The sequence below is a fragment of the Dermacentor albipictus genome, chromosome 10 (assembly GCF_038994185.2).
Source record: "Dermacentor albipictus isolate Rhodes 1998 colony chromosome 10, USDA_Dalb.pri_finalv2, whole genome shotgun sequence".
NCBI classification, from domain to species: domain Eukaryota; kingdom Metazoa; phylum Arthropoda; class Arachnida; order Ixodida; family Ixodidae; genus Dermacentor; species Dermacentor albipictus.
Genome location: NC_091830.1, coordinates 51714746 through 51742295, shown reverse-complemented (window position 1 = coordinate 51742295; position 27550 = coordinate 51714746). Strand labels below are relative to the sequence as shown.

At 49.3% G+C, this 27550-nt stretch overlaps 1 protein-coding gene across 2 annotated transcripts in view; it reads left to right on the top strand.

The window, feature by feature from the left end:
* Positions 1-27550, top strand: part of jing (AE binding protein 2 jing) — a 177947-nt gene that overhangs the window by 102616 nt on the left and 47781 nt on the right. For both annotated transcript variants that reach the window (XM_065439358.2, XM_065439359.2), the window contains exons 2-4: positions 1225-2017; positions 4262-5251; positions 20863-21031. In XM_065439358.2, coding sequence (XP_065295430.1) covers positions 1225-2017; positions 4262-5251; positions 20863-21031 — 1952 coding nt within the window. The remainder of the gene's footprint in view (positions 1-1224; positions 2018-4261; positions 5252-20862; positions 21032-27550) is intronic.

Here is a 27550-nt window from a genome sequence, read left to right as displayed (position 1 = left end):
AAAATTTCCGGAGTCCTCCACTACGGCGTGCCTCATAATCAGAAAGTGGTTTTGGCACGTAAAACCCCAAATATTAATTAATCAATTCGGCTTCGTGTGCGACCTCTAGTGGGCACTGGTTGCGCAATATTGGTCTTGATGCGCGGTGACAGTGTCGGGGACGTTTCGAATGTGCCAGCAAAGGATTCGTAAGAAACGTGCTCTTTCAAGAGGAATGTTTAGCGTGGGGCCCCGACTTCTATTTCCGTATTTCGAGTACGTTTTGAAACGCGGGAGCGTTTTCGTCAGACCACCGGTTTAAATCGATTTGAATGAACTTTTGTTGCATAAGTTACGCTCTACCGACTGCGGGGAGCAGAAGTGTGACTGAGGGCCTCGAAGTGTGTGCGAAAGTTACCGAAAATTAAGTTGAAAAGAAAAAAAAAGAAAAGAACTGAGGCACATAGTTTAGAAATGCACAACTCTGTGCCGAAGCAAATTTTTAGTTTTTAAAACTTCGCCTTTGAGAGCCTCTCAAGCGGACAAATGCGATGTGTCACTCATAGATTTGTGGGATTTCTAGTGTTTATGAGAGTTTCGCAATGATCCTACTCGAAAGTTAGTGGCACATTTGCGAGCGGTGCATAATTAATCAATTTTGTCCTCTTTGACTGTCTTAATAGGTACCGTTACCCAGCTGGCGGGCTCGGCTCTCTTTCCTAGGCGCACTGCGTTTTTGTTGGTGGAGCTTGTTTGCAATTATCAGGCTGTCACCGACTATAGTAAGTTTCCATATTTCAGCCCAGTAAACGCATCAGTTTTTGTTCATGTTTTTGTCGCCGCATTTACAAGTCCAGTGAGAGGGAGAGGTAGAAAGAAAAACTGAACTAAGAACACACCAGTTCTGGCACTCTGAGCGCCTTTTCAGCAGTCGTCCAGCAGCCCTCGGTAGCCCTCTCAGAAGTCTTCAGTAGCCCTTTGCCCACCAAATCTTGCGTTCTGGCCGACTGCCGGCAGGAAGTTGACGCGGATTGCTTAAAATCTCCGTCTCATATCGGTATGTATATATATAGTGCGCTAAACGCGTAGAATTAATGGACAGCAGGTATACAGGGGCGATAAGTTAAGCACATTTTTTTCGACGTAGTGTGCATGCTTGCTTGCTTTCTTTGCCGGGTTCACCGTGTGCCACGCTTCTTACGTCGCTCATCAGTTGCCTCTGTTCTTTACGCTACCCCTCTGCAGTGTTGCCACGAGCAGCGGAGAGTCATGCCGGTCATCGAGCGACTCCGCCTCGTCTGCGCCGTGTTCGCCGGAGAGCGTCATCAGCGACTCCGGCGGTGTCGAGGGCTTGCCGGACAGCGTCGCCATCCTGGTGTCCGGAGAGCTCGCGGACGCCGTGCCCCCGGACTCCGGCTTCAACCTCTCCCGGCTCCTGCTGCCGCAGCAGCACCGGCAGGGGGAGACCGCCGCCGAAGCCCGCAAGCGCGACCTCCGGCTCGTCGACGAGGTCGTGGCCGCCGCCTCGGCCGCGACGACCGAGTCTCGGCCCGTTCCCTCGCCGCCCGCTTCGCCGCGTCCACAGTCGTCTGCTCTGGCCGCCGCCATTTCCTTTTCGTCTGCTTCGTGTCTTTCATCGCCGTCTGCTACATTTACTGCCACTGCGACGTCTTCTGCCGCGGCGTCGTCTGCCGTGGAGCGTTTTTTAGCGAACAGCTCCGCGTCGACTGTTGGGCCGGTGGTGCCGCCGTCGTTGTCACCGTTGGCGGCGTCACCGGTGCCGAGCGTGTCAGTGTCGTCTTCCAGCTGCTCGGCGGCGACTGCCGTTTCCCATGCCGCGTTGTGTGTGACGGGGTCGGCGACGACGTCTTCCAGTTCCGTGGGTCTGCAGGCGTCGCCGTCTGCGTCGGCCAAGTGTGGTGTGTCCCAGGCAGCGGCTGTGTCAGCGGCCTCACCGCCGGGAGCTTGTGCCAAAAGCAGCAGACGCAAGAGGAGGCAATCTGGAGACGCAAGGAAGCGGGACAGTCCGCTAGTATCGGTAAGCCACAGCGCCGAAGTATGTCGATTTGGACCTAGCGCCGCATCGGAGCCGGGAGTAGTGGAGGGAGTAGAGTAGGGGGAGTAGTCCCACCTTCTGGCCTTTCGTTATTTCGAGGCACGTCTTAGAAAGTGCATTGTTGGGAAGTACTGGGCTCCACGTTAAGGTATCGTGAACCAGTGACATGTGGGGCGCGAACAGCTTGATCACAAGTTGCCCCAGACTGCGCTTATGTTTCCCAATTGTCGTTACATTCCTTACGAAAGGACACTTTTAATCTGGGTTGGAAGTTGTCAGGCAGAGCTAGTAGACATTCGGTTTAGAGGGGACAGTTAGCGAAGGCAAGGAAAAAATTCGGTAAAGGGATAGTAGTGAAGGTACGTGATGTTTACTGTAATTTCATTTAGAGAAGAGGTTTTCTACATGTGTGTGAAGAACCATTTACGTTCGCTCTTTGCCGCGACGTCAGGGTGAAAGCGGCTTTCTGCTAGTGTCGATGCCGATCGACAACTGCATCTTTTGTGGCGCTGCATTTTTTGTGGCACTGCAATTTTGGGCTGTCTGAGTGTGGTCTCTGGAAGGGGCGATGTTTTGAAAAACCGGGGACTCACTTCAAAAGAAAGCGCCCAACGAAAAATAAAACGGGGAAGAAAGGCGCACAATGTTACGTGCACTTGTTAAAGACAGCATGGCGTGGCACGTAGTTTAAATAAATATACTAAGTGCCTGTCCCAACTCATTCAAACGCTCTGGAAGACATTGATGAATGAAGTGTCATCCACTTGTCGATAACTAAGCTCGTACTCAGAGTGCGTTGCAAAGTAAAACACCTAAATGTGATAACACAGGTTTACCACTATTTGCAAAAGTTCGAAGTGTGCTAACCATATGCGTGCGCGTAGGAGTCTGCAAGTTTGAAGCCGCATCTTGTAGAAGTGTAATGGCACCGGAATCGAATAGAATATCGCATACTTCCCGCACAATTGTCCAATAATGTACAGCCGTTCTCACCGTTATGTAAAACTATGTTCACAGTCTAGTATTCACAACGTTAGCCAGTTTTTGTCATTACATTGTGCGCTATCAAGTGTTGCTTAAAGGCACAAATAGAGCATTTGGTACATATAGTTTGTTAGCATACAAAAAATATAATGAGAGTGCGAATCATTGCAGTTTAGAAGAAAGTCGAGTTTCCTTAGCGACGTGACGTGCTCCATTGGCTAACATTCCAAGTCTTGTGTCTTCTACGGCCGCCGGCCGTGGTGAGCTTTTATCACACCTTTGCAAGGATTTTTATCTTTGACCGTATGCTCTTGACGATTTAAGATCCTTAATAGCTAATACGATTTAATACCTGTTGTACGGGTGACTATTCGATTCGAAGACCGAGTCGAAGCGTCGATAAGCTCGAGACAGTTGCCGTGGTCGCCTCTAAGCTCGTGATTACGTAACGCCTCCAAACTTCATCCTAACTTCTAGAGAATCTCGGCACTCTAGACGATCGAGAACCCGAGAAAAAAAAGAAGGTTCAGTTCGTGGCTTGCTTCAAACAGAAGCCAAACTGTATCAGCGTATGATTTGTGCTATCGATGCTGATGTTAACCACTAGTCGTCACCGAGACGCACATGAGCTTGTTTAGGCAACGTCTTTTTATCGCAGGTTTGAGCATACCATATACTAGAAAAAGAGTTTTTTTTTATAAATTCGTACTCAGTGACACAAACCATATAATTTTATCCACATCACGTCCTTCGCTTTATGCAGCTGGCTCACGTATTTTCAGCCGATCGCTTTCGAAGATAGTTTGCGGGGCGAGAAGCTAACAGCCATCTCTAGCCGTCGCGGTAGAGTACTGACCCAGAATACGAAGCCTTCTTCCTCTTAACGACGTTCACATTACTTCTCTGATGTCGACACTGAGGATGAGGGGAATGGCGTCACCGTTAACGGACATGCCTGCGCCATGTCGTGCAGAGATGTGTTTTCGCCCTGCGACAAGGATGTTTTGTTATGTTCTTTGTTATTATGTATTACGGAGCGACACGCTGAGTGTTGTGCAATATCGTGGTCTGGGCGGGGATTGGCGCATTGTCAGGCATTCAGTTGCCTTTTCGCCACCCCTTTCCAATGTACCGATGGATAAGTATGCTTGAACTGATCATGAAATAAACCATTCATTCATTCATTCATTCATTCATTCATTCATTCATTCATTCATTCATTCATTCATTCATTCTTCGCAGGACGATGATGCGGAGGACGAAGACATCTGTCGGCGGAGAGAAGCCGAGGTGGAATCCCTGCTGCGACACTGCATCGATCTCGTCGCGGACCGGTTGGACCCGCAACACAGTATCAGCACCAGTTCGCTACGCGGGTACCGGAGGGATCACCAGTCGGAAGCGCACCGTCATTCCGAAACTAGCGGCCACCAGGCGTCGCCGTCGCGGAGCTGTCGCCACCAGGACCATCAGCCTCACTGTAACATACATCATCAAGAACGACTCACGCTCGACGACGGCGCCGAGGTCGCGTCCGGCTCGCCCCAGGAGTGCCGGAGCGGCTGCCACGTCCAGGAGCGGGAGCATCGTCACACGGGTCACGATCATCATCATCAACGCAATCAACACCACAGTCACCACTCGCAACCGCAGGATCACAAGCCGCAAGATCAAGAGACCCACGCGAAGCACCACCCCCACCGCAACACCCACCTCGAAAACCACCACCACCACGAGCACCTAAGACCGCCGTCGCCCATCTTACCACCTTGTTCACCAGAGTGCAGCAGCAGTAGTACCAGCAGCAGCGCCAGCAGCAATTGCGGCAGCATTCCAGGAGACGATGACTCGCAGTGTCTACAGACTACAGCCGAAGATGACGCGGCGTCGGCGGCCGCGCTGTCGATGTCTATTTCGTCAACGCCGACGGCGGATTCGCTGGCGCCAACGACGCCGCCGACGATATCGTTGTCGACGTCAACGGCGTCGTCGACGGCGGCGGTCTTCTCGGCGCCTTCGTCGTCGCTGCTGGCCACCGCGCCTTCGCCGTGTTCCTCGTCCCAGTCGGCGGCGTCGGTGGCGGCCGAAGACGGCCTGTTCACGTGTCGCTGGCTGGACTGCGAGATGCGCCTGGGCAGCGAGGACTCGTTGGGCGACCACGTCCGCGGGGCCCACGTGGACACGCAGACCAGGGACCAGGGCGTCTACCTCTGTCGGTGGCAGGGCTGCAAGGTGAGCGTCCTTCTTTGCCCTCCAGTTTGTGTCCTCTCTCGGCTTCCTTGTTTCGCGGTGGTGGTAGTGGTGGTTACCGTTTATTTCACTCATTTGCAGGGAGAGTTGAGGACGACCTTAAGGGCCGGCCCCTTGCAAAGTCTAGGAGGGGTCCCTAGTCCGGGACGCCTGTGGCCTCCGCGGCGGCTCGGTCCCTAGCCACGAGAGTTCTTTGGCTCTCTAAGGTAGAGCCGCCGAGCAGGGCAGCCTCCCAGCTCTCTCGGGTGGGTGGGTGAGGGGGGGGTGAGGGTAAGCCTGGTTAGAAGGGCGCTTAGAACGACAGAAAACTGAGCTAGTTGGTAAGGATTCAGTATGCAAGAAAAGGTGACGCGTGCAGACAGGACACAAGAGGACACGGCGTTCGGGTTGTCCACTTCTCTTGTGTCCTGTCTGCACGCCGCACCTTTCTTGTAGAAGGGCGCGACGTACTCGAGGGACGGTGAAACGGAGCGCGTAATGGCGCCCCGACAGTGCTGCGCAAGCGCCGTGCAATGTAATTTTAAAACTTTGTTGCGCGGTTAAGTTGGCTGCAATGGCGGTATGGTATGATGAACTTTATTCAGGTCCTGAAGATCAACCCTTAGGTTGACGCAGGCGGCTCCCACGTCGGGACCTTAAGGTTTGACCTTGCCGCCCTATCGTTCGCCTTCTGGATGGCCTGTAGTTGATCTAAAAGAACTACACTGTGAAGGACTCGTAGCCACCAGTCTCTTTCCTTGTCACAGTCTGTGAAACGCACAGGACACTGTCAAAGCATATGGTCAAGAGTAATGATGCCATTACACTTCTCGCCATTGATTGGTACCTCTCTTTCTGGATATAGCTTGTTAATAAAGTCGATCTGACTTTATTATCTCCGTTTGAGCACACTAGTGCTCTAAACGAAGTTGCTGTATTTACGCGGCTCAAGCGTCACGACAGCCCCCCCTCCCCCCTAATCTGTCTGTTTGCTCGAAATGAAAGTAGGAATAGATTAAGCCACTTTTTGTACATTGGTTATTGCAACTCCTTTACGATGATATTAAAGAAGTAATGTAAGAGAAAACTCATAGGTTGAGGAAATCAGTCAAAAAGCGAGCGATTGAGGCAGTGAACGAGGTCCCGATGGAGTACGACGTACGCTTGAGCTTGTATATATGTAATAGGCGGGGACGACCTTCCCGCTGAGTCGTCGCTCCTGTCTCTCTTCCTTCCACTTCTCTCTCTCTCTCTTTTTCTCCCCCTTCCGACATTTTAAATGGCTAATAATGCGTTATCCATCAACAAACCGTTCCTGTCGACAGTGAAGGCAGTTGAATACGTTTTCTTTCTTCTTTTTTTTTTTCTAATGCCTTTGTAGTGCTGAACTGCGGCATGGTCCGGGGCTCGTTTTCCCGTCTCCATGGCGCATGCCTTGAACGAGTTTTTCCAACTCGCTTCGTTCCAGGAACAGCAAATCCAATGAGCCCACTAAGCCTATCGCTCAAAACGCGCGCGCTTCCCTCTGCTGCGCCGTCGCCGCGGCACTTCGCTTAAACAAAACAAAAAAAGAAAAAAGAAAGGGCGGGGGGCTCTACAGAAGACAACCCCTGCAGGGGTCGTTCGCCACCCCGACCAACTCCCGGCGTTCGTTTTATGTTTCCTACGTAGTGCAGAACTCCTATTCTCAGCCCACCCTATACCACTGCCGAAGACGCCGTCGCGTTCTGACGAGCGACTCCATCAAGAAGAAAGGGACCGGGGCCTTTTTACGATCGCCTCGATTGCCCTCTCCACCCCATTTCTCTCTCCTTCGCCCTTTCCCCGGTCGCTTCCCCACCTCGCACAGTTACTGCGCTGTGCTGAAACCCCATTCTTCCTTCCCCAACCAAGAATCTCCTTCCTCGGTGCCTTTTAATTGGCTCGGCTATCTCCGCCTGTTGTGCCATTCCGACCTTCTGTTTTTCCTAAAACTTAGCGCCGATTTGTAAGTTTCCGGCGGGCACTGGCTAAGAACCATCGTCTCGTTCGTGTCGGTGCCCAGAGCCGCGTACCTCGCACTGATTTGCCAGCGCCATAGGCTTCCGGCGCGACGTTCAGAAAATGGAACTTTGGACTTCATTTTCTCCAATGTTACTCAATCTCTGATAAGTCTGATTAAAGAGAATGCACTTTTCAGGTGATGCTTCGCCAATCCAAACTTAATTGTATACCTTTAACTGCTGTCGGAGGTAGAGCCCGTGCTGTCTTCCAGCACAGCGGCGCTATCCTGGCGCGCGCATGCGTCACGTGACAGTTTATCGCACTCTTCACTCCTGGCAGCCAACACCTTGAGACGCTGCGTTAGACTGCGCTACCCTCGGGATAAGCCCATGTTGAGTTTGTTAGATTGCGTTGTTTAGGGATTGGCCCGCATTTTCCGTTATGCACCACCGAAATGGGTGGGGTGAACCTATAACACTGTCGAATTAAAATAAAAGGACCGGATTGCTCTGCTAGGATCCGCTGCGGCGGCCATGGCGTTCTATCTTTTTTCGAAAGAGTCCGCGAATCAGTACTTCTGCTCGCGGGAAGCCGTCTGCTCCGGCGCGTAGTGCAGACGGCTTAGCCATGGGCGTGCGAGCTGCGTTAAAAATCGGCGGTTTTTCGTAGCAGTTGCTTATCGCTCATACTTACACGTCAGAAGTGTTCCCGGTGCTTCGAGCTATGGCTATCGCTCGATCGTAACTCGGCTTCACCGCGAAGTTATATACCGCGCGGTAAAAAAATCGCGAAGCTGCCCCGCCGACGGCCCCTGAAGCCAATAAAGACTGTCTCGAACGACCATCTTAACGAAATATATGCCCCCTCTCCATCATCGACGCGCGCTCAGTCGAAGTTCCTGTGTTGTGGACAGTTAGTTCCGTGCAGTGTTGGTAACGCTAACCTGGCGAGGGGCTGTACTTAGTGCGCCACTACGTATAGGGTAGGTGGGGAGGGGGGGGGACACGAGGTCAGGTGGGATGTGAGAATTCCTTGCGCTCAATTCTAGAGATTCGCCTTTCATAATTCCAAAGCTAGCTTTCCTGCGAGACAGTTTGCCCAACTAATGGCGGCGTACGCATCTTTTGCAAACGCCGTGTACAAGCAGACTTTGTGCTTGTGCATCAAAATGGAACGATATATAGAGACAGGGTTATTGTGGTTTAAAAATAAGAAAATAAATTACAAAAACGCCTGTGCACATGACACAAGTCCCAACATGTGCAGATGACACCTCATTTTCATTTGAACGACGAACGGTGCTGTTATTAGTTTATTTATTCGTTTTATTTGTACTTCAGTAAACTAAAGGCACGAAGGCTTTACGTAGATTTGGCGCATGCGTAGTGCAAAGAGGCGCACTGCGCATCTCCCAGTAGGCCTCACGCGGTCAAAATTAATCCGGATTCCACCCACTAGGCGCGCCTGATTATCATATCGTGGGTTATGGTACGTAACACCGCATAATTTAATTTGTTCCCGTGATTTCGCTATTCAAACGTACTTGAATTAAACGCAGGCATCCTATCAATAAACAGCTGGACAAATTTTGAATAAAATTTGATACAGTTGAGAGAAAGCTGAACTGTCATGACTGTAGACAGCAGAATTTTGATTTTGGACCCTCCATGTTTCGAAAATTGTCGAAAATCGATCGGTTTAAAGAAAAAAAATTTGACGCACGAAGTTTACAAATAGGCAAATGTGCACCAAAACGCGGTAACGCAGTTCTGCAAACTGAATCTGATAAATTCGTCGCATTAGCTTATACCTCAAGTGAGATTGTTATACTGCTTACGAGGTAGTTTTTTTTTTCTCGAAAATCCTACTCACAGATCAGTGGTGTATACATCAGAGTGGTTGATAAGGTCAATTTTATCTGTTTAGGTGTCTTAATAGGTGCAGTCTACAAAATTGCGTTGCCGTTATTTATTACTAGTTACACAGTTGTAAACTCGACGCTTCATTCCTTGTTTGATTTTGCGATTGTCAACAACTTTCATTAAAATATGGACGACCTAAGTAAGGATCTGCATCCTATACAATTGGCTGATATTAAAGTTGTTTTTCGTTTTGCTTAATGCGACACACCTCGTGAAATTCGCTGCAGTGGTAGGTGCTGCTGAGCGATACGATTTATCCGTTCCCACGTACTCAAATTCACGCTCCTAAGTTAATTAAAGCTTCTTCTTAAAGATGGTAGACGAAAGGTTAATGAACCTTCAGTTTCAGTTTATTATTCGTTATAACAATTTGTTACAAGAAATAGTAAACAGACAAGAGTCCCAAAGTCAGAGACTGCACCGGGACCCTTGGATTAGAAGTTATGTAAAGAAATAAAGCGCAATACAGACCAGAGAAACAAATTATGAAATAAGCAAAATATAACCAAGAAACTGAGTGACGACACACATAAAAAGCAAAAGGAAGAGGAAAGATGCACAATCAGTGGTAATTACACAGCTTCTAAATAGCAAAATACCATTGTAGGAAATTATACAGACAGCAAATAATTATTGAGTTCATATTTGAAAGAGCGGCGGAGAATTGTAAAGGACGACGAGTTTGTTGGTGGGACATAGACAAGGGTGAACAGGCAATACGAAAACACACTGCACATTTTAAGGCAATACATTTCTTTAAGGTTCGACGGCACTAGGTCGCGGGATCAAATCCCTGCCGCGGTGGCGGCACTTCGATGGGGGCGAAATAGAAAAAAAAAAAAACACCCGTGTTAGAATCTCAGATGCTCAGAATTAATCCGGAGAGCCCCGTTACGGCGTGCCTCATAATGAGATCCTGGTTCGGGCACGTAAAGTTATTCCTATCCTATCCTCCTCGTAATATTTTATCGTTTTAGGTTAGACGGTTCGTTAACAGTAACCAGGAGTCTTCGGAGGTCGTGTTTAAGCGCAGCAGTAAAACGTGGCAGAAGTAACCACCTCGTTTAAAATGGAATGCTCGTAAGTTCAATAAAGATCCATTTATCCATCCATCCACGCTGAAGTGATGTTTCCTCGACCTATACACTACTCGCATATCGTTGGGTTTAACGCCATTTTAACGGAGTGTAGTTTTTAGCGAGCGCTGGTCCGGTCACCGGTATCGTAAATGTAGCCTGGCACAACGCAATGGGCGCGCACACACACGCGTGCCCGCACGAACGAACGAACGAACGAACGAAGGAAGGAAGGAAGGAAGGAACGAACGAAGGAACGAACGAACGAACGAACGAACCGGCGAACGAACGCGCAAGCTTTCCGCAGTTACGTAGGCGCCAGGAAGCAAAGCAAGAGTAATGCAGGGCGGCGACGGGTGAACTCGAAGCGAGGCTCTGCCGCCGTGTGATGCAAGCGGTGAGGAGGCCTCTTATCATCTATCGCCGCCTCTTCCGTGTGCTCCTCCCGCTGCTTTTTTTTTATGCGAAGCATATTACGAGGGCTCAACCCAGCTCCTCAGGCGCGGCGGTGACCATGAAATCACGTGACACCGTGACGTCACGACAGAGGAGAAGTGGCTTTGTTATGCGAAGCATATTACGAGGGCTCAACCCAGCTCCTCAGGCGCGGCGGTGACCATGAAATCACGTGACACCGTGACGTCACGACAGAGGAGAAGTGGCTTTGGCTCAACTCTTGCAAGACGGGCTGGGTGGGAATCGAACCAGGGTCTCCGGAGTGTGGGACGGAGACGCTACCACTGAGCCACGAGTACAACGCTTCAAAGCGGTACAAAAGCGCCTCTAGTGAATGCGGTGTTGCCTTAGAAACGCGCTGTTTCTAAGGCGTGCGTCTCTTGCTCAGGCGCACATTTCGTTGCCGCGCCGAACGCTGCTTTGCTCGACGCTCACCGCGTCCAATGCGGGGCGCGTAGTCGCTGCCCTGTAGCCCATTGTCTTACACCCCTTGGCGGGTCGACGGGAACGCTGTCGCGTTCCACTCTTGAAGGCGAAGAAGTAATGCATGAGTTGTTTCTTCGTCTAGCCGAACCAAATATAGCCAAGCAACAGCAGTTCACCAGGCTAAACAGTGGTTCAACAACTAAAATAAAGGCTAGTATGCTTCGCATCCTGGGCTTAACCTTACCTAAGCCACAGCCATTTTTTGTTCTTTGTTCTTCTTCTCTGGTGAGAGATAGGAGAGGAGGACTTGTGGGCTTACGATGATTCAAGGAAGGGCTGTGGAGAAGGGGGGGTTGGAGTGAACGCGCGGGTCGAACCGCTGTTGATGTCGGGCACTGCCAGATGCCAGCGCCGTGGAGGAAGGCAGTATTCAAGGAGGGAGCGTCGCTGGTGTAGAGTATTGAAGCCAGAAAAGAGGCAAATGCGGCGCCTCTTCTATGTCGACGACAAAGACAATGATGGTAGCTTCAGTAGGCTTTGTCTTGTGCATCGGCCTAGCGGAGGTTAGAAGACTAACAAGTCCTCTCTAGGCTTGACTACTAAAACAAGCTATTTTATGCGAATCATATTAGTAGAGCTCAACCCAGCTCCTCAGGCGCGGTGGTGTCGCCTTCAATACCACGTGACACCGTGACGTCACGACAGAGGAGAAACGGGGCTCCAACTCGCGCCGTCGCTCGCGGCGTCGCGGCAGTATATAAGCAGCTGCGCTTGCCTCTGTTAGACACTCACGAGGTGAGGTGCCTCCTGGAGACACAGCTGCTCGTTGGAATGAGAAGCGAACGTTGCGGTGTGCTACAGAGACTGTTTCTAGGTGGCTTTGCTACGGCGCAGCGACTACGCGCCCCGCATCGGACGCGGTGAGCGTCGAGCAACGCAGCGTTCGGCGCGACAACGAAATGTGCGCCTGAGCAAGCGCCGCACGCCTGCAGCCGACGCCGACGACACCGGCTTTTCTGCGACACAAGCTCCTTAACGCTTTCGCGTTAAAATAAAGGCTAGTATGCCTCGCATCCTGGGCTTAACCTTAGCTAAGCCACAGCCAGTTTTTTGTTGTACGTGTCCTCGTCTCGTTGCACCGCGACAATATTCCACTTTCGTCTATAGCGTCACGTGAATAAGGGTAACTGCCGCGATAGCTCAATGCGCGTCGGAACTCGCGCTCTCTCATTCGATCCCGGCCTCGGCGGCCGCGTTGTGTTGGGGCGAAACGTCAAAAAAAAAAAAAAAGTTCGTTTAACTTGCACTGGGTGCACGTTAAAGAAAAACTGCGCAATTTCAGGACGTTAAAACCTCGGCCTAATGATTTGCCACAAGGGTCGAATAGACTCGTATCGTAACTCTGGTGCAGATTAAAATGTTCTGTCGTCAGAGTGAAACAACAGCTGGAACACGCAGCTCGATCATGCATCACCTAGGCGCGTGCGAAGGGTGTTTCGAGCCGAAGCCTCCTCGCCGTCGCCGTCAAACCGTCCATCGACCCACACCTCTTGAACATATTAACCTGTCGCTTGTAACAGCGGAAACGTGACAGTCAGTGACCCGTATAACGCGCGGCAGCAACCAAGTACACTCGTCCCTGTGCGGTGACTCACGCTTTCTTTTGTTTTTTTTTTTTTGTCTCCTGTGTTTCGAGCAGATGACGCGACGTGCAGGCACGCGCACGCGCGCATGCGCGAACAGACGATCCTTTCTCGCTTCCCCCCCACGCGATTGTCCCACGCACGTCTGCAGCGAGCAGACGACGACACATCGTGCCCTCTCGTCCGCCTGCCCCCGCTGCAGCAGTCGACGCGATGTCACGCGCGTGGGAGTGCGAGATTTCGGCTGTGGCTTTATTTATCGTGCCACTCCGTGTAGTGACCTTTGTTTCAGCGGCTCTTTAATCTCGTTGGCAGGAGTGGAGGATACGGGGTGGCGGAGGGGCTGTACAAATCGGCTTAATTAGCAGCAACGCCTGCCGCCAGTTTGCGACCTTGTTAATCGCTTTTAACGCCTTGCTTTCTTTATCTTTTTTTTCTTCATCGTGTTGCATTCTGCGAGGCGCGTGCTGCAGATGTGAATAAAAGGAGGGCATGTAATGTGGGTAGGGGAGATAGCGAGGATGCAGTATGTTCGAACTTGGGGGTGAAACGTGTCGACCTCTATTAGCGTGGTTGTGCGCTTCAATTAAGGAGAGCGCGAGTGGGGTTGCGTTGTTGCTGCTTATTTGCGGTCTTCGTTTCGGCACGCTCGCGGAAATCAAGTGCTTTCAGTGGACCCACCTGATGGGGCGCCAACTCGTAATGACCTTTAAACGGGACAGTAATTGCTGGGCTCTGTTTTACGTTTCTGTTCTTGTATACAAGTTTATCTATAAGTAAGCTCGAGTGCTTACCTTTTACGCCCTGTGGCTGTTTGTTCTAAATATTTTATCTGCTAATTCGTCGTTGTTGGACATTGCTATTTTCTTTTTACTGTCTGCGTCTTGTTTTGAACAAATATTTACGTATCTTTGCTTGCCGCTATGGTCACTTCATGAGTAATATTTTATTTCGTTATGCACATAAGCTGTTCAATAGCCTTTGCTTTGCCTTTTGCTATAGCTAACCAGTTAGGGGTTAGCTATAGCTCATTTAAAGCTGGTCATGAGCTGGCGAACAGTATATACAGGTTGCTTGGACATTTTTATTCACCCCACACCTACGAGCATTGTATATCAAAATGTTACATGCACCATGCGTTTTCTTTCTTTCATTGAAGCCCGTTGGAACAATATCGGTCTCGCATGACTTCCTATTTGAGCTTTACGTTTTAAGAGGAAGCTTTAGCTCGGGCCCAACTCCAATGCCACCTATTCAAACACATGTAAAACGCAGAAACGCTTTTATGAGATACCACTCGGCCGATTATCATGAAATTTGTTGCATTCGTCAGAGAAAATTAAGTTCTAGTGAATGCTGAAACGAGAATTCTGATTCAGGCCCTGATCTTATTTAGAATTTTCAAAAATTGGCAAGTTCGAAAGAAAAATATAGAAGCACGAAGCTTACAAAATCGTGGCTTTGCACCTCGCACAGATAACGCAGTTCTGTCAACTGCATTCATTAGAGCAATCAAAGCGGGCGAATTATCTGTCAGTGTTTGCCTTACGTGAACTTGTTGATTTTGTTACATTGTCTACAAGGCGTTTGCAAAAATCCTACTCACATATTAGTGATCAATTTAAGAGCCATGTGTAATACATCAACTTTGCCTGCTTTAGATGTACTATTAGCAGCAATTGACAGAATTGTTATCATTTTTCATTGCTGAGTTAGAGTTGTAAACTTTATAATATTGCTTTCTGAAAATTTGGGTTCTTTAAGAATTTTTAATAAAATATTGACAGCCGAAATCGAAGGTACCCTACCAACAGTCGCTATATTTTGACTTTTTCTCCTAAATGCAACAAACCTAATCAAATTGGATGCAGTGGTTGTTGAGAAAAACGAGTTCTTCCCCGAGTATTTAGATAGGAGCCCCCGAGCTAAAGCTTCCTCTGAGAAAAATGATATATCTTTCCCCCTGTATCTAGATAGAAACCCCGAGCTAAAGCTTTCTCTGAGAAAAACGATTTCTCCTTCACCGTGTATTTAGATAATAGCCGCCAAGCTAAAGCTTCCTCTAACAAAAACGATTTTTATTTTCCGTGGGTTTAGATAGTTTAGGTAGAGAAATAGTTTTTCTCGGCAACCATTCCACCAAATTTGATGAGGTCTGATGCATTTCAGAGACAAAGTTAATATCTAGTGACTGTTGGAAGCAGATCTCTTATTTAGGCCGTCGATTATTTAATCAAAATTGCTGAAAATTGCAAATGTTCAGAAAGCAAAACTATCACGTTTACAGCTCTGTTACTCAGCAGTGCAGAGTGATATCACAATTCTGTCAACTGCGTCTGATGGAGTATCTGAAGATACCATAATGGATGTGTTATACATGGTTCTCAGATCCACAACTGATAAGAATTCTGCAGTATCCTTGTAAGCCCTGTAACGAATTGACATAAGATGTAACCCATTTTATCAAATTTGTCCGCTCTGAATTTTCTAACACATGCAGTTTACAGAACTACGGCATCTGTTCTTGGTGCGGAGTTGCGTACTTCAAACCTGATGTTTTTTTTTTCTAACTTACCGTTCATCGCCAATTTACGTAAAATGATTCAGGTAGTGAATCAAGATTCTGATTTTAGAGCCAATAGAATCTTTCTCTCTCAAGTGCAACAAATTGTATTAAAACCGCGCCAGTGGTAGGTTATCTCAGAAAAGCATTTCTGCGTTTTACACATATTTGAATAGGTGGGATGAGAGTTGGGTCCGAGCTAAAGCTTCCTCTTCAAGTCGCCATTTTTGCAGTCTTACATCAATCTCTTAGAAAAACGATCTCGCCATAGCGTTAGTATTGTTCTCACGATATTCAATCCTCGACGCTCGTGCGTGCCACCGCCAGGGGGAGCAACTCTCGCCGCTATGGCGGCGAACGGCATGGAAAGTCGTCTGCGAGCCCGCGTCGTCTGCTGCTGCGCTGCATGGCGGCGCAGACGGCGTAGTGCAGCGCAGCGAGAAAAAATAAATAAAATAAAAGCGAAACGTAACTTTCACTTCTGCTTTCGTTCACCCTCTTTTTATCTCTTTCGCCCACGCACGGATGTAACCCGCCCTCTCCCTTTGTCTGTCTTCTTTTGAAACTCGTCGTTTTCGTTGGCACAATGACCCACTTCCATCCAGCCGCCGCAGGTGTCACGGCGCGGTAGCGGCGGTATAACTCTTTATGCCCCTCTCGTAGCGCTCTTTCTCGCCGCGCGGTTCTTTATCTTTCGACAGGGCTTCGTCTGGCTCGTTGCTTTCGCGCTTTCTTTTTCGCGTTGTTTAGGGCTTTGCTTGTTTCGTCTGCTCTGAGCTGGGGCTTCGTTGGCAGAGAGGCTTATCTGTCACTTCTTGGCACTGCGTTTAGTCGTTTTTTTGCACGTGTCTCGTGATGTTTGTACGGTCGGCATTCCCGTAATGGGGTCTCACTTCGCCGCTTTGCACTCACACGCCGGTACCGCGCAGCGTTGCGGAAGGTGGCGCTGCCGTCAGCCAATGAGGCGGCGTTGAGGTCGTTCCTGAAATCGCTTGTGATTGGCCGTGGCTACCGCGCGCACAGAGACCAGTCACAGTGGCGTACGATCTTATGGTTAGTTTTCTGGGCAATCATGCGGTTATTTCGGCAGCTTTGTAACAAAGTGCTTTGTTAATGATCCGTAATCTGTTTGACGCAGACCATTGGTGCAGGGAAAATATAGGGATTAGTTTTAACTGGACTTTAATAAACAAGAAAATAGGTAATTATGTAGTCGTGCGTTGAAATTTTCGGTAGAACCAACGTTGCGTTGATGTCTCTGTAAGCGCACCTCACTACATCATGTTATGCAGTCAACCACACATACACACATTGCAGATGTACATGTTTATGGTTCTTACAGTAGTTTTTATGGAGTATACGTGCCTTCTCGTTTTCTTTCATTCTTCAGATTTTCTTCCAATATCTCTTCAAGCCGGCCTTGCTGATATTTCATGCAAATCGAACACACATGTTGGAATTAATGTGAAGCGAAGCTTTGTCTATTGGTGATGCCTGTTTGATGATTTATAGGAACCGGTTTGATTTGGTGTGGTTTGGTGGGGGGTAGTTTTATTTTTGAATCGTATTGGGACATACCCATTCTGAAGGATTGGCCAAGAACGGGCACACGGGCTGGCACGTACTGAGTGGCTAAATCAATTCAAATAAAGCAAATCAAAGCGTCTGTAAATATAACTCACGGTTTCATTAGCATATCGTTGTGGTATAAAGATACATCTGTGCTGACATTATATGTTGAGATTTTATGCCGGAACTTATATTTTTTTTTACACAGAAAGCAGTTGGGCGTATTTGGTCACAAGGGTTATAAGGGTTACTTTTATATAGGGTTACTTACAAGTGTTACATTTAATTCGGCGCCTAATAACGCGTATGACACCTAGTGTCCCAAGGTGGCAGTAAATGGCCAGACAGGGACAAACCTAAATGTTGGGCGAAGGGCCAAGGAAAGCTGTCGCTTTAATACAGAACGAAAAAACACTGCATTCCCCGCTCGCGCCAAGGTAATCAGTGTCGAGTTATAGTTTGTCTTGCATTATTAATTGAACCGATACAACCGCGTGGCGCCGGGAAATCTGTCGATCGTGAATGAAAAAGTTCAGCTTCACATTCCTGCCGCATAACTAGCAAATAAACTGCGAATATTTAGAGGCGTCTGACGCGAGCATTGCGTCGTCCTGCGTGCCTAGCACACCTAGCAACTTACGTTACGGTCGACATAACTTATAGCATCCCTGTAAACTTCAAAAGATTTTATAAAGTTATCTCTGTTCTAAAACAACAACAAAAAGTGATTTGTAGTTATAGCTCGGTGCCTGTGCTCTGCTACCAACCACGATGCGAGTTCATTTACTAATCACAAATAGCCTGCATGTCTGCTGCAGTATATCGCGAAAAGTTTTTCTAACGCTACCGATGTGTATGTTCTGTACACTGTCGGATTCCCCCATATATTGCCGTGCTCCGCCATGTTTTCATTTTAAGCCAATCAGAGACGGCGCAGCCGTCTTGTGAGCCAATCAGGGCTGTCGAGATGGCGAATTAACAAAATGGCGTGATTTGACTAGTGTCCGGAGTTAATCTATACGTTGTCAAATTCCATCATATATTAATAAATTCTGCAATCGTTGCACTTGGAGCCATACAGAGAGCACGCGCAGCAGCAGCAGCAGCCTTCTGAACCGATCAGGGCCGACAAGAATACGATTTCTGACAAATGTTCCGGAGTTCTATACCAAACTTTGTCAAACTGCCCCATATTGTCGATATCTGCGATAGTAAAATATTGGGCCAATCAGAGATGCCGTAGCAGCCCTCTTAACCAATCAGAGCTGACAGGATGGCGAATTAGACAATACGGGCGAATTCTGACTTTGTTCAGAATAGCACCCCAGAAATAGCGCACCTGGGGATGCTGCGATTTCGTCACCCTGATTGGCCTGCCCGATGGTTGCCGGCCTCTGCTGCACGATTCGGGTTTGGAGAAGAAGCGAGACCTTCCGAGTCCTTCAGTCTCGCTTTCTATTTTCTCTTTCCCAGACGTTACGCACCGTTGCGCATTGCGTGCCGCCGACCTCCCTCCCCCTCGTAGCGCGTATATCGTTCCCTCGCTCCTCGGCGTTTCCTGCTGGCGTTCGCACGCGACAACTGGCCCCGCTCGCTAACCAGCTGTTTCGCCGCGCTCTTATATTTTGTCGGTCGTCTGCTTCTTTTTTTATTCCGCACCTACACGCACGTCTGCTGCTGTGCTTCTCTGTTTGCTCTTTGTCGTCTGCTGCCGCTGCTCTTGCTGTTTATCGTCTGCAGAGCGGCAGCAGACGGCCTTGAGTCGCTGCCTTCTGGTCATTGTCGGGGCAGGTGACGTCACTACGCATAACTGGCGCGCAGCCGTGGGCGCCCAGAGTTCGTACGCAGGCTTCATCCGTGACTGAACAACCGGGACGGGCTAATTGACGAGTGACGCGGAGTTGCGGTGCCTTGTGCTGGCGACGTAGTGTTCTTATGCTTACTGAAGTATTTCTGCAGTTGTGGCGATCTCTTAAGGCACTGAAAGCATACGCGTATACATATGACAACATAAAATGCAAACGAAGGCCCAGTTATATATGTTGCACGAGTACTTTCTCGCAACGTACGTTGTATATTGTATTGTAGGGTTGGCGTAGAGGTGCCTGGGTTAGCTATATGCTTAGCCGGTCAGTGCCAACTAACGGTCAACAGCTGGCATTGAGATGTTATAGGTAACTGCTGGCATGATACCCGCCGCCGTAGCTTAGTGGCTATGGTGTTTGGCTGCTAAGCACGAGGTCGCGGGATTGAATCCCGGCCACGGCGGCCGCATTTCGATGAGGGGCGAAATGTTAAAACACCCGTGTACTTAGATTTAGGTACACGTTAAGGAAGCCCAGATGCTGGATATTTCCGGAGTCTCCCACTACGGCGTGCCTCATAATCTGATAGTGGTTTTGGCACGTGGAAACCCCATTATTTAATTTTTGCGGGCATGATTACAGGAGAGTTCGCATCCTTAATCGATAACAGCTGTGGCTGCCCAGCTACTGTGCGAATGATTGTATGGCGGTTACTGCAAATGTTGCAGTCTGTTTACAGCGTAACGCGGAGTTGTGACTCTCGTGCTTCGCGGGTCGCTTCAAATTGTAAGCCGAAGCCCAATTGCAAGGACATTCCGCATCGTGTTGATTTACAAATTGGAAAGTTGAACATGCTGTCTAATAGTATTGCGCGTATTGGAGGAGAGAAAAAAAACAGCCACTGAAAGAAAGCAACTTCTGTTTCATTTCCACGTTCTCTGTGTTGTACTTTTAGAAGTGGAAGAAATATTCGCTTTTCGCATCCATATTCGAAGCCGCCTATTTCTAGAACGTTCGATTCGATTTGGAAATTTCGCCATTTCAACATCTGGAACGGAAATCGAAATTATTTTCTGTTTTTGACTTCAATGCTGTTAGGTCTGATAGTTTTTCTCGCGGAAAGCGACGAAATTCGATTCGTATTGCAAAGCCTGTCGTGTTAAATTGCCCGTCCACACCACATCGTACAGCAGCGAAATACTCATATTCCAGAAACTACCGATTTCATTTAGTTATCTTCAGTTGGTCATTTCACCGATTCAATTCATCGTCTGCCAACTGAATCACCGATGACTGCGCTATGTTTTCCGTCTAATGTCTGTAAGTTTGTACTATATTTTGATTGACCACGCTGTTACTGGGAAGTGAGTGTGCGCAAACGTTCTTTTCTACAACATTACTTTTACAGTTGTAATTCTCTCTATCGATTTTTGATGCATCATGAATCTGCTTGCTCGTTTTTTCACAAGTGCGTTGCGTCGTCCACCACTGCAGAAAAAAAATATAATAATGGCGTTAAAAATAAATGGCTTCGTTAACAATGCGTACTTTGGAGACGAATCCAAGGCAACACTGAAGGTTTTAAGCACACGTAAGAACTAAGGCCGCCAAATAATTTACTTGAGCTGTTACACTTACATTTTTTTTTGTATTCCGTAAAGTTATTTCTTGTTCTTGCTTGCTGTTCCAAGGAATGTCATTATGGTACTTTTCATTCATTCTGCAAGTATTATCGACATATTTCGCACGAAGAATAACTTACGCAGTCTCATTTGCGTTAACTTATTGGTTCGCGTGAAATCTTATTTGATTTCTTCGTTTCAGGTGATCCGACTTCTTCGGTAGCTCTTCTAGCATCCGCCTGTGCTTAATAATTTTTTTCAATGTGATCACATTATATATGTTTACGCTGAGCGCTACATTTCTTCGTTTTGAAGGACCGATTGCATTTCTCGCTTTTCCCGCAATTTTTTGTTTCTGCGCAATACCGTCTGCTCTGTCATTGTAGAGGATTGATTGATTGATTGGTCAAGCACTCTACTGGGGCTACGGGCCACGTCTGTTTTCACATTTTGGCTGTGTTTAGGTAAAAGTTGAACGAACTGAAACGAGAATTTAAGGGAAAAATGCGCTTTGATTCAACCTTGGCGCCTGTTTTTCCTTTTCCCCAGGTGTTCGAGCGGCGCTCGTGTTCCCGGCAGTGGCTGGAGCGTCACGTGACTCTCAGCCACTGCGGTTCGCGGCCGTTTCCCTGCATCGTGGCCGGTTGCGGGCAGCGGTTCGGCTCCCAGGCGGCGCTGCAGAGGCACGTCAACGCCCACTTCGAGCGGTCGCTCAACGGTGGGTGCATGGAATTCGCTCGTTGTCTATCGACTGCGTTGCACAGCCTCGGGGCCACTCGGTTGGGTCGCTCAAGAGGCCGTAGCTGCCGCAAAATATGGGACCAACGCCTGTTCATCCCTAATAGGGACGGTCAGCAGTGCGGCGTGCAATTTGGGCGGGTGCGATGAGACTCTAGAGCGCGTTCTGTGTCACTGCTTGTTCTCTCTCGGCTGTGTTACATAGCCTCGGGGCCACTCGGTTGCGTCGCTCAAGAGGCCGTAGCTGCCGCAAAATATGGGACCAACGCCTGTTCATCCCCAATAGGGACGGTCAGCAGTGCGGCGTGCAATTTGGGCGGGTGCGATGAGACTCTAGAGCGCGTTCTGTGTCACTGCCTATTCTCTCTCGGCTGTGTTACATAGCCTCGGGGCCACTCGGTTGCGTCGCTCAAGAGGCCGTAGCTGCCGCAAAATATGGGACCAACGCCTGTTCATCCCTAATAGGGACGGTCAGCAGTGCGGCGTGCAACTTGTGCAGGTGCGATGAGACTCTAGAGCACGTTGTGTCACTGCCCATCTTTTGGCACTAAACGACGTTCTCTACAAGTCAAACTCAACCTTCTAGGTAATAGAGCGCTCTCGGAAGATCATCGGACCCATGGCCTATGCATTCTTGCATGCAAAAGGCCACAAAATCCCTTCTTCGCTTCGTGAAGGCTACTAGATTGTATGAATGCTTGTGACAGGGGAAGGAAGGAAGGAAGGAAGGAAGGAAGGAAGGAAGGAAGGAAGGGAGGAAGGAACGAAAAGTGGAAAAGGAAAGGCAGGAAGGTTAACCAGTTTAGCTTAACCGGTTTGCTACCCTACTCATGGGAGCGGGATGGGAGGATGATAGATGGGGAAGGGAGAGCACATAGCACAGCACACACATCGTCAGTTAGATTCCATCACTCTTGCGTGGTACGTGATATCACTGTCACAGCCGCTTGTCCAATCCCGTCTCTTTCTCTTTCAAAAACCGAAGTAGTCCCTTCGTCGGCTTCAGCTGCGATGTCTTCTGTCGGCGGCATGTGAAAATCGTTTCGAGGGACAATGGTCTAGTGTCAAGGTGCGCTAGAACGGATGTGACAGGGGAGATTCCTCTGCGACTGTCTGAATGATTGGCTATTATTTTTCTTTTCTCTCCTTATCTATTCTTCCCCTTTCGCCCTCTCCCAGTGTAGGGCAGCCAACCGGGAACGACCGTGGTTAACCTCCCTACCTTTCCTTTTTCATTTATCTCTCTGCCTTGGACCACGGAAAAAAGAAAACTTTGTTTTAGGTAGTTGATGTAGAGCAGCCTCTGTGCGAAAACTTGCGTTCCAAACACGAGTGGATGCATCAGCTGGGCGTGACCCCCGAGATTCGGCGCCTCCTGCTGCTGCCCGCGATGCGCTGGAAAGGAATCTCGGAGGTAACGTGTGCTGGGAGTCGCGGCGTATCCGCTAACCACAAGGCGCACGCGTCTTCTGCGTAAATGCGGCTGAGGAGAAAATTCGGCAATTACCAGCCCTGCAGCTTTGCCAAGGTTCGATAGTTGAAGTGCGTACTGCTAATTTACAACCGCTTTAGCCAACGCGAGATTTCGTTGCAGTAGGCCTTTAAGGGGGTGGACAACAGTGGATTAAAAAGATAACGTGGTTTCGAGCAGAAAGCACACAGACCAATTCACACAAAAATGCAAGTAGAAAAATAAAGAAGGTACTGTCTATAACCAAATGCTACAAATGAAACGGACCCAGCAAACCTTATTCGGAGCACCGAGCTGCTGTCGCGTGTTAAGGCAGATGAATTCTGCCAGCGGCTTCCAATATGGTCGGAATGTAACGAATTTAGATTGTGGGGCTTTTAAGCGCGAAGTCTGCGGTCTGATCACGAGGCACACCATTTATGGTGAAGAGACTCTGTATTAATTTGGACCTCTTGAGGCTCTTTAACGTGTACCTAAAGTTAAAAACGTGGGCTCATTTTTTTCGTACATTTCGCGCCCGTCGAAATTTGGTCGCCGCGGCCTAAGTTGAACCCATGACCTCGAGCTCAGCAGGGTAACGAAATAGCGGGTAGTGAAACGTTCAGCTTGTTTGTGGTTGCATGACTAATGGTACAGTGCTATGGACGGAAGCAGAAGCTTGAAAAGTCAAACTCCTCCTTGCTCTGTACCTTTAGTGTACCACACCGGTAATGTATACGGTGTACCGGTAGACAGAGGTATACCGGTATACATACCTATAGGTACCGGTATTCGGTGCACTGTACATTCATCATCATCATCATCATCAGCTTGGTTACGCCCACTGCAGGGCAAAGGCCTCTCCCATATTTCTCCAACAACCCCGGTCATGTACTAATTGTGGCCATGCCGTCCCTGCAAACTTCTTAATCTCATCCGCCCACCTAACTTTCTGCCGCCCTCTGCTACGCTTCCCTTCCCTTGGAATCCAGTCCGTAACCCTAAATGACCATCGGTTATCCTCCCTCCTCATTATACATGCCCTGCCCATGCCCATTTCTTTTTCTTGATTTCAACTAAGATGTCATTAACTCGCGTTTGTTCCCTCACCCAATCTGCTCTTTTCTTATCCCTTAACGTTACACCTATCCTTCTTCTTTCCATAGCTCGTTGCATCGTCCTCAATTTGAGCAGAACCCTTTTCGTAAGCCTCCAGGTTTCTGCCCCGTAGGTGAGCACTGGTAAGACACAGCTATTATACACTTTTCTCTTGAGGGATAATGGCAACCTGCTGTTCATGATCTGAGAATGCCTGCCAAACGCACCCCAGCCCTGTACATTAGGCACCGCTAGTTTCGGTCGCATGCATTGCCTTTTCCGAAGAGCGAGCGTCGAGCACGCTTGTATCGCGATGCTGGAAGACACTAAAAACTTACCGGAATGGGATTACGTGTCGGGCCAACTCTTCTTTTTTTCCTTCAGTTTTGTCCCGCGACGTTTTCTCCTGCTAATTCTTTCCTCCGTTGGTGCTGTCTGTCCGCTAGCGCCGGTAGGCAGGTGTCGTGGAGCAGACGCGACCAAAGTGCTCGAGTGGTGGGCGATTGGGCATGTAACCCTTTAATTTTGCATATTTTTGCTCGTCCGTTTTGCATATTCTTGTGTTGCCTTAGTGTTGAAGCGACATCGATTCGCACGTGGCGCTCCGCAAAAAGAAAAAAAGAAAGGAAACCGAATCAGAAATGTGCTAACGTATAATCGGCGTTTAAACGTCGCTCTGCCCCTCTTTGTGTTAAAGCGGCTCCTTGGCCGGTCTCCAGTATAGAAGCCAAGCGCACGGTGGTGATTCACAATCTCACCGATAGTGATCTGCCGTAGACCTGTGATTCAGCCGATGATGTAGGTGTACTATAACCAAGGTCGGACGGCCAATTATTGGCGCCGCTGAAAGCGTTTGCGCCTGTGGCGACGTGTGATCGGCATTGCCGATAACGGGTAACTCGGAGGTGCTAAGAAGGGGGGGGGGGGGGGGCTCGGTCTCGGATGCGTAGCGAGCCATAAAAAAAAAGCTAGAAAAAAAAACCGATGGTGAATTGAGTTGAACGTCAAGATGGAAGCGTTTAGTAACCTTTTGCGGGCAAGATTGCGATCAGGGTTGCCCCGGGTGTCTCAAACATGTGACATCTAAATGAAGTGTCGCCACTGTCTCGTTGCGTGGCCAGATGTAGCGGCACAGGCGATGACCGAACGAGTGCCGAAAGCTCACGACGTTCCGCCCCCACGTGGCCCACCTTCCGCGTCACGACGCAGTCGCCTCCTGGGAAACGAAACCGAAACTGATCTGTAGAAAAGCAATTGTCAATTAAGGTGCTTCTGAGGCTTGCCAGTTTTCTTACTGGGCTTTCGAGGTCTAGGCTACTTCGGGCAATTTTTCACGTCTTTGGAACGGGACGCGTCTTTCGTTATCGTTATTATTTGGCAGAAAAACAAACCTTCCCGGTCATCGGCGGTGTGCATCGTCTGACAGCCCTCGTGCCGTAATCGCCTGCGTTATGGCCGTCGTGCCGTCTTCGCCACACTCATTGTTGCCGTCATCCTGACGTCACCGTGATCCTTGTCACGCCTCCGTCGTAGTCCTTGTCGTAGGCGTTGTCGTCGTCATTGTGCGGCCGTTGGGCCGTCATCGTCTTCATCGTGCCGTCATCGTCCCTCAGTCGTTTGGGTGTTGTTTTTGTGCCGTCGTCTCCTCGAGCCTGCTCCGTCGCTCGGGCGTGGCAACTTAAAGCTTTACTCTCAGAGGGCTGCGAAAATGGTTTTACCGGTAGTTGAGGAACTCGCCGAAGTCGTCGCCACCCCCCCCCCCCCCCCCCCCCACTTCCACCCCACCGGCTTCATCACAACAGCATGCACTCACAGAGGAAGCGAGAGACAGGTTGCGTCAGGTCGGCCGCCCGGTCGGTGCAGTTCGCCCATAAAAAAAAACCGCGCGTCAAATTCTCGCTGTAGCAGATAAGGCCTGCGCCGACGGGGGGCACCAGAGAAAGAAAAGTGACTTCGTTTTGAAACACTGAAGCAGTTGCCCGTAAAGCATTTACAGATACCGACTCGGAGATAACGCCGGTATAATGGAGCTCGCCGCCAACGACTACGTAGTGTTTCGTAGTTCTGTTTCGGTTGTTGCCGCTCTGGGGATCCAGTGCCCGCAGCCAAGTTAGTGAGTAAACTGTAGTGAAGTTTAGTGAACTATTTAGTCTGTCGGGGGAGTGCGCTGTACTGGCTCGCTACGGTGCAAACGATACGATCTACGTCGGAGATCTTGCCCTACATTTGCACCTACATTTGTCTCAGGCCTGGATGCAGTTCAGGGTCATAATTACTTTTGTAGTCTGTTCTTATTAGCTATTGACATATTACCCCCTCCGTTGTTTCTTTTCCGTTGTTGAAATATTGTGGTTAGATGGAGGGTACACAGCAGCTTTCTGTACGCGAATAACGGAACCGTCTACCCGTGTTCCTTGTCGTAAAATACATCTTTATTTGCTCGAACACGACGAGGAAGTTGTAGCACCGTGTCGCTTTCGGCTGTGGACGTTGGCATGTGGACGTTGCAGTCGCGTTCAATATGAGCTGCAACGCGGTGTCAAAGGGGCTCGAAGACAGGATGGCTGCGCCGACGTACGAAAAAAAACATGAATAACTAAGTTTCGGTATCACTGTGTTTGTGAGCTTTGCCATGTTTTTACCGAGCTTTACCGAAACCGTGTTTGAAACTTCAAGTCTTGCACTCTGCTATAACTATTACTACTATAATATACTATTACTATGTTACTATAATATACTGTTACTATAATTAGATCTTGCCGTTGAGTGCGAGAGTTTGCCGACGTTGAGGTGGACTTTGGGAACGGAACGTTTATTTGCATTAGGTACTGGACTTAGGAACACGTGAAAATAAAACAGCAAAAAGTCATCGTCGGCCGGTAGCAAATCGTAGGCTGCGACCCGTGGCAAGAACGTCTGTGAACGTCTCCCCCTTACCAATGGTTCGGTGCCTTATGACACCCTTCAGTCCGTCGAGGTCACGTCACTGTCAGCCAGTCGTCGAGCCCGTACAGGCGTCGTCATTTTCGTCCAATCGGCGAGCCCGTACAGGTGTCCTCGTGTTCGACCATTGGGGACACTCACTGGACTCTCACCTCCGATGGCTTCATGCCTCCGGGGTTGCCTCCTTGCCTGGTCGACCTTGAACGAGCTTCCAGTGCTGCAAAGAATCTTTTTTTGTTACTAAGGTCAACTAACTGGAAACTTGCTGACCTCCATGTGCACTTTCGGCAATAGTCACCCGGGGGGGGGGGGGGGGGGGGGGTCAGACAAAAGCTGCCCGCGCGACACACTTGAGCAGGCTAACCAGCCTGTCTGGCTGGTCTGGTGACACGGTCGAGGCGCATCTGCGCACCAAAATTGGAAAACGTCGACGAGGGGTCGCGCCCGGAGAACTTGACCGATGCTGAGAAATGATCCCTGTATGAGATTATCCACAACTGGGTTATTTACGCGGTGCGAAATTTCGTTGCAGTCGCGGCCTCCAATCATATGGGACCCGATTTCGCTCGTTTGCAAAAATAGTCGCAAACGGCACCAATCTAGAGACCTTTCAGGAGACGAGCAAGAGTGCCAAAGTACGTAGGACGCCCGTCACTAGCTTCCCTAAATATACCGGACATTCGGCCCAGGTCTCGATCGGCGAAGCATTTCTGCGTGAAGTCTCGCTCGCCGTTGTGAACATCGGTTTGCCGTGTAGTTCATAGTCCCGCTCCCTAGTCCCAGCTCCCGTGTAGTCCGCAGTCCCGCTCCCTAGTCCCGCTCCCGTGTAGTCCGTAGTCCCGCTCCCTAGTCGCCAGAATCGCTCTGTCGCGCGAAAGCCCGTCATTCGCCTTGGCGAATGCGCCTTTGGCATCCTCTGCCTTGGTGCCGAGGCTCGGGAAGCGAGGTTCTCTCGCGCAGCTGTCGGCGCGAGCGGAAGTGGCGTTCACATAAGCGCGAACCGACGTC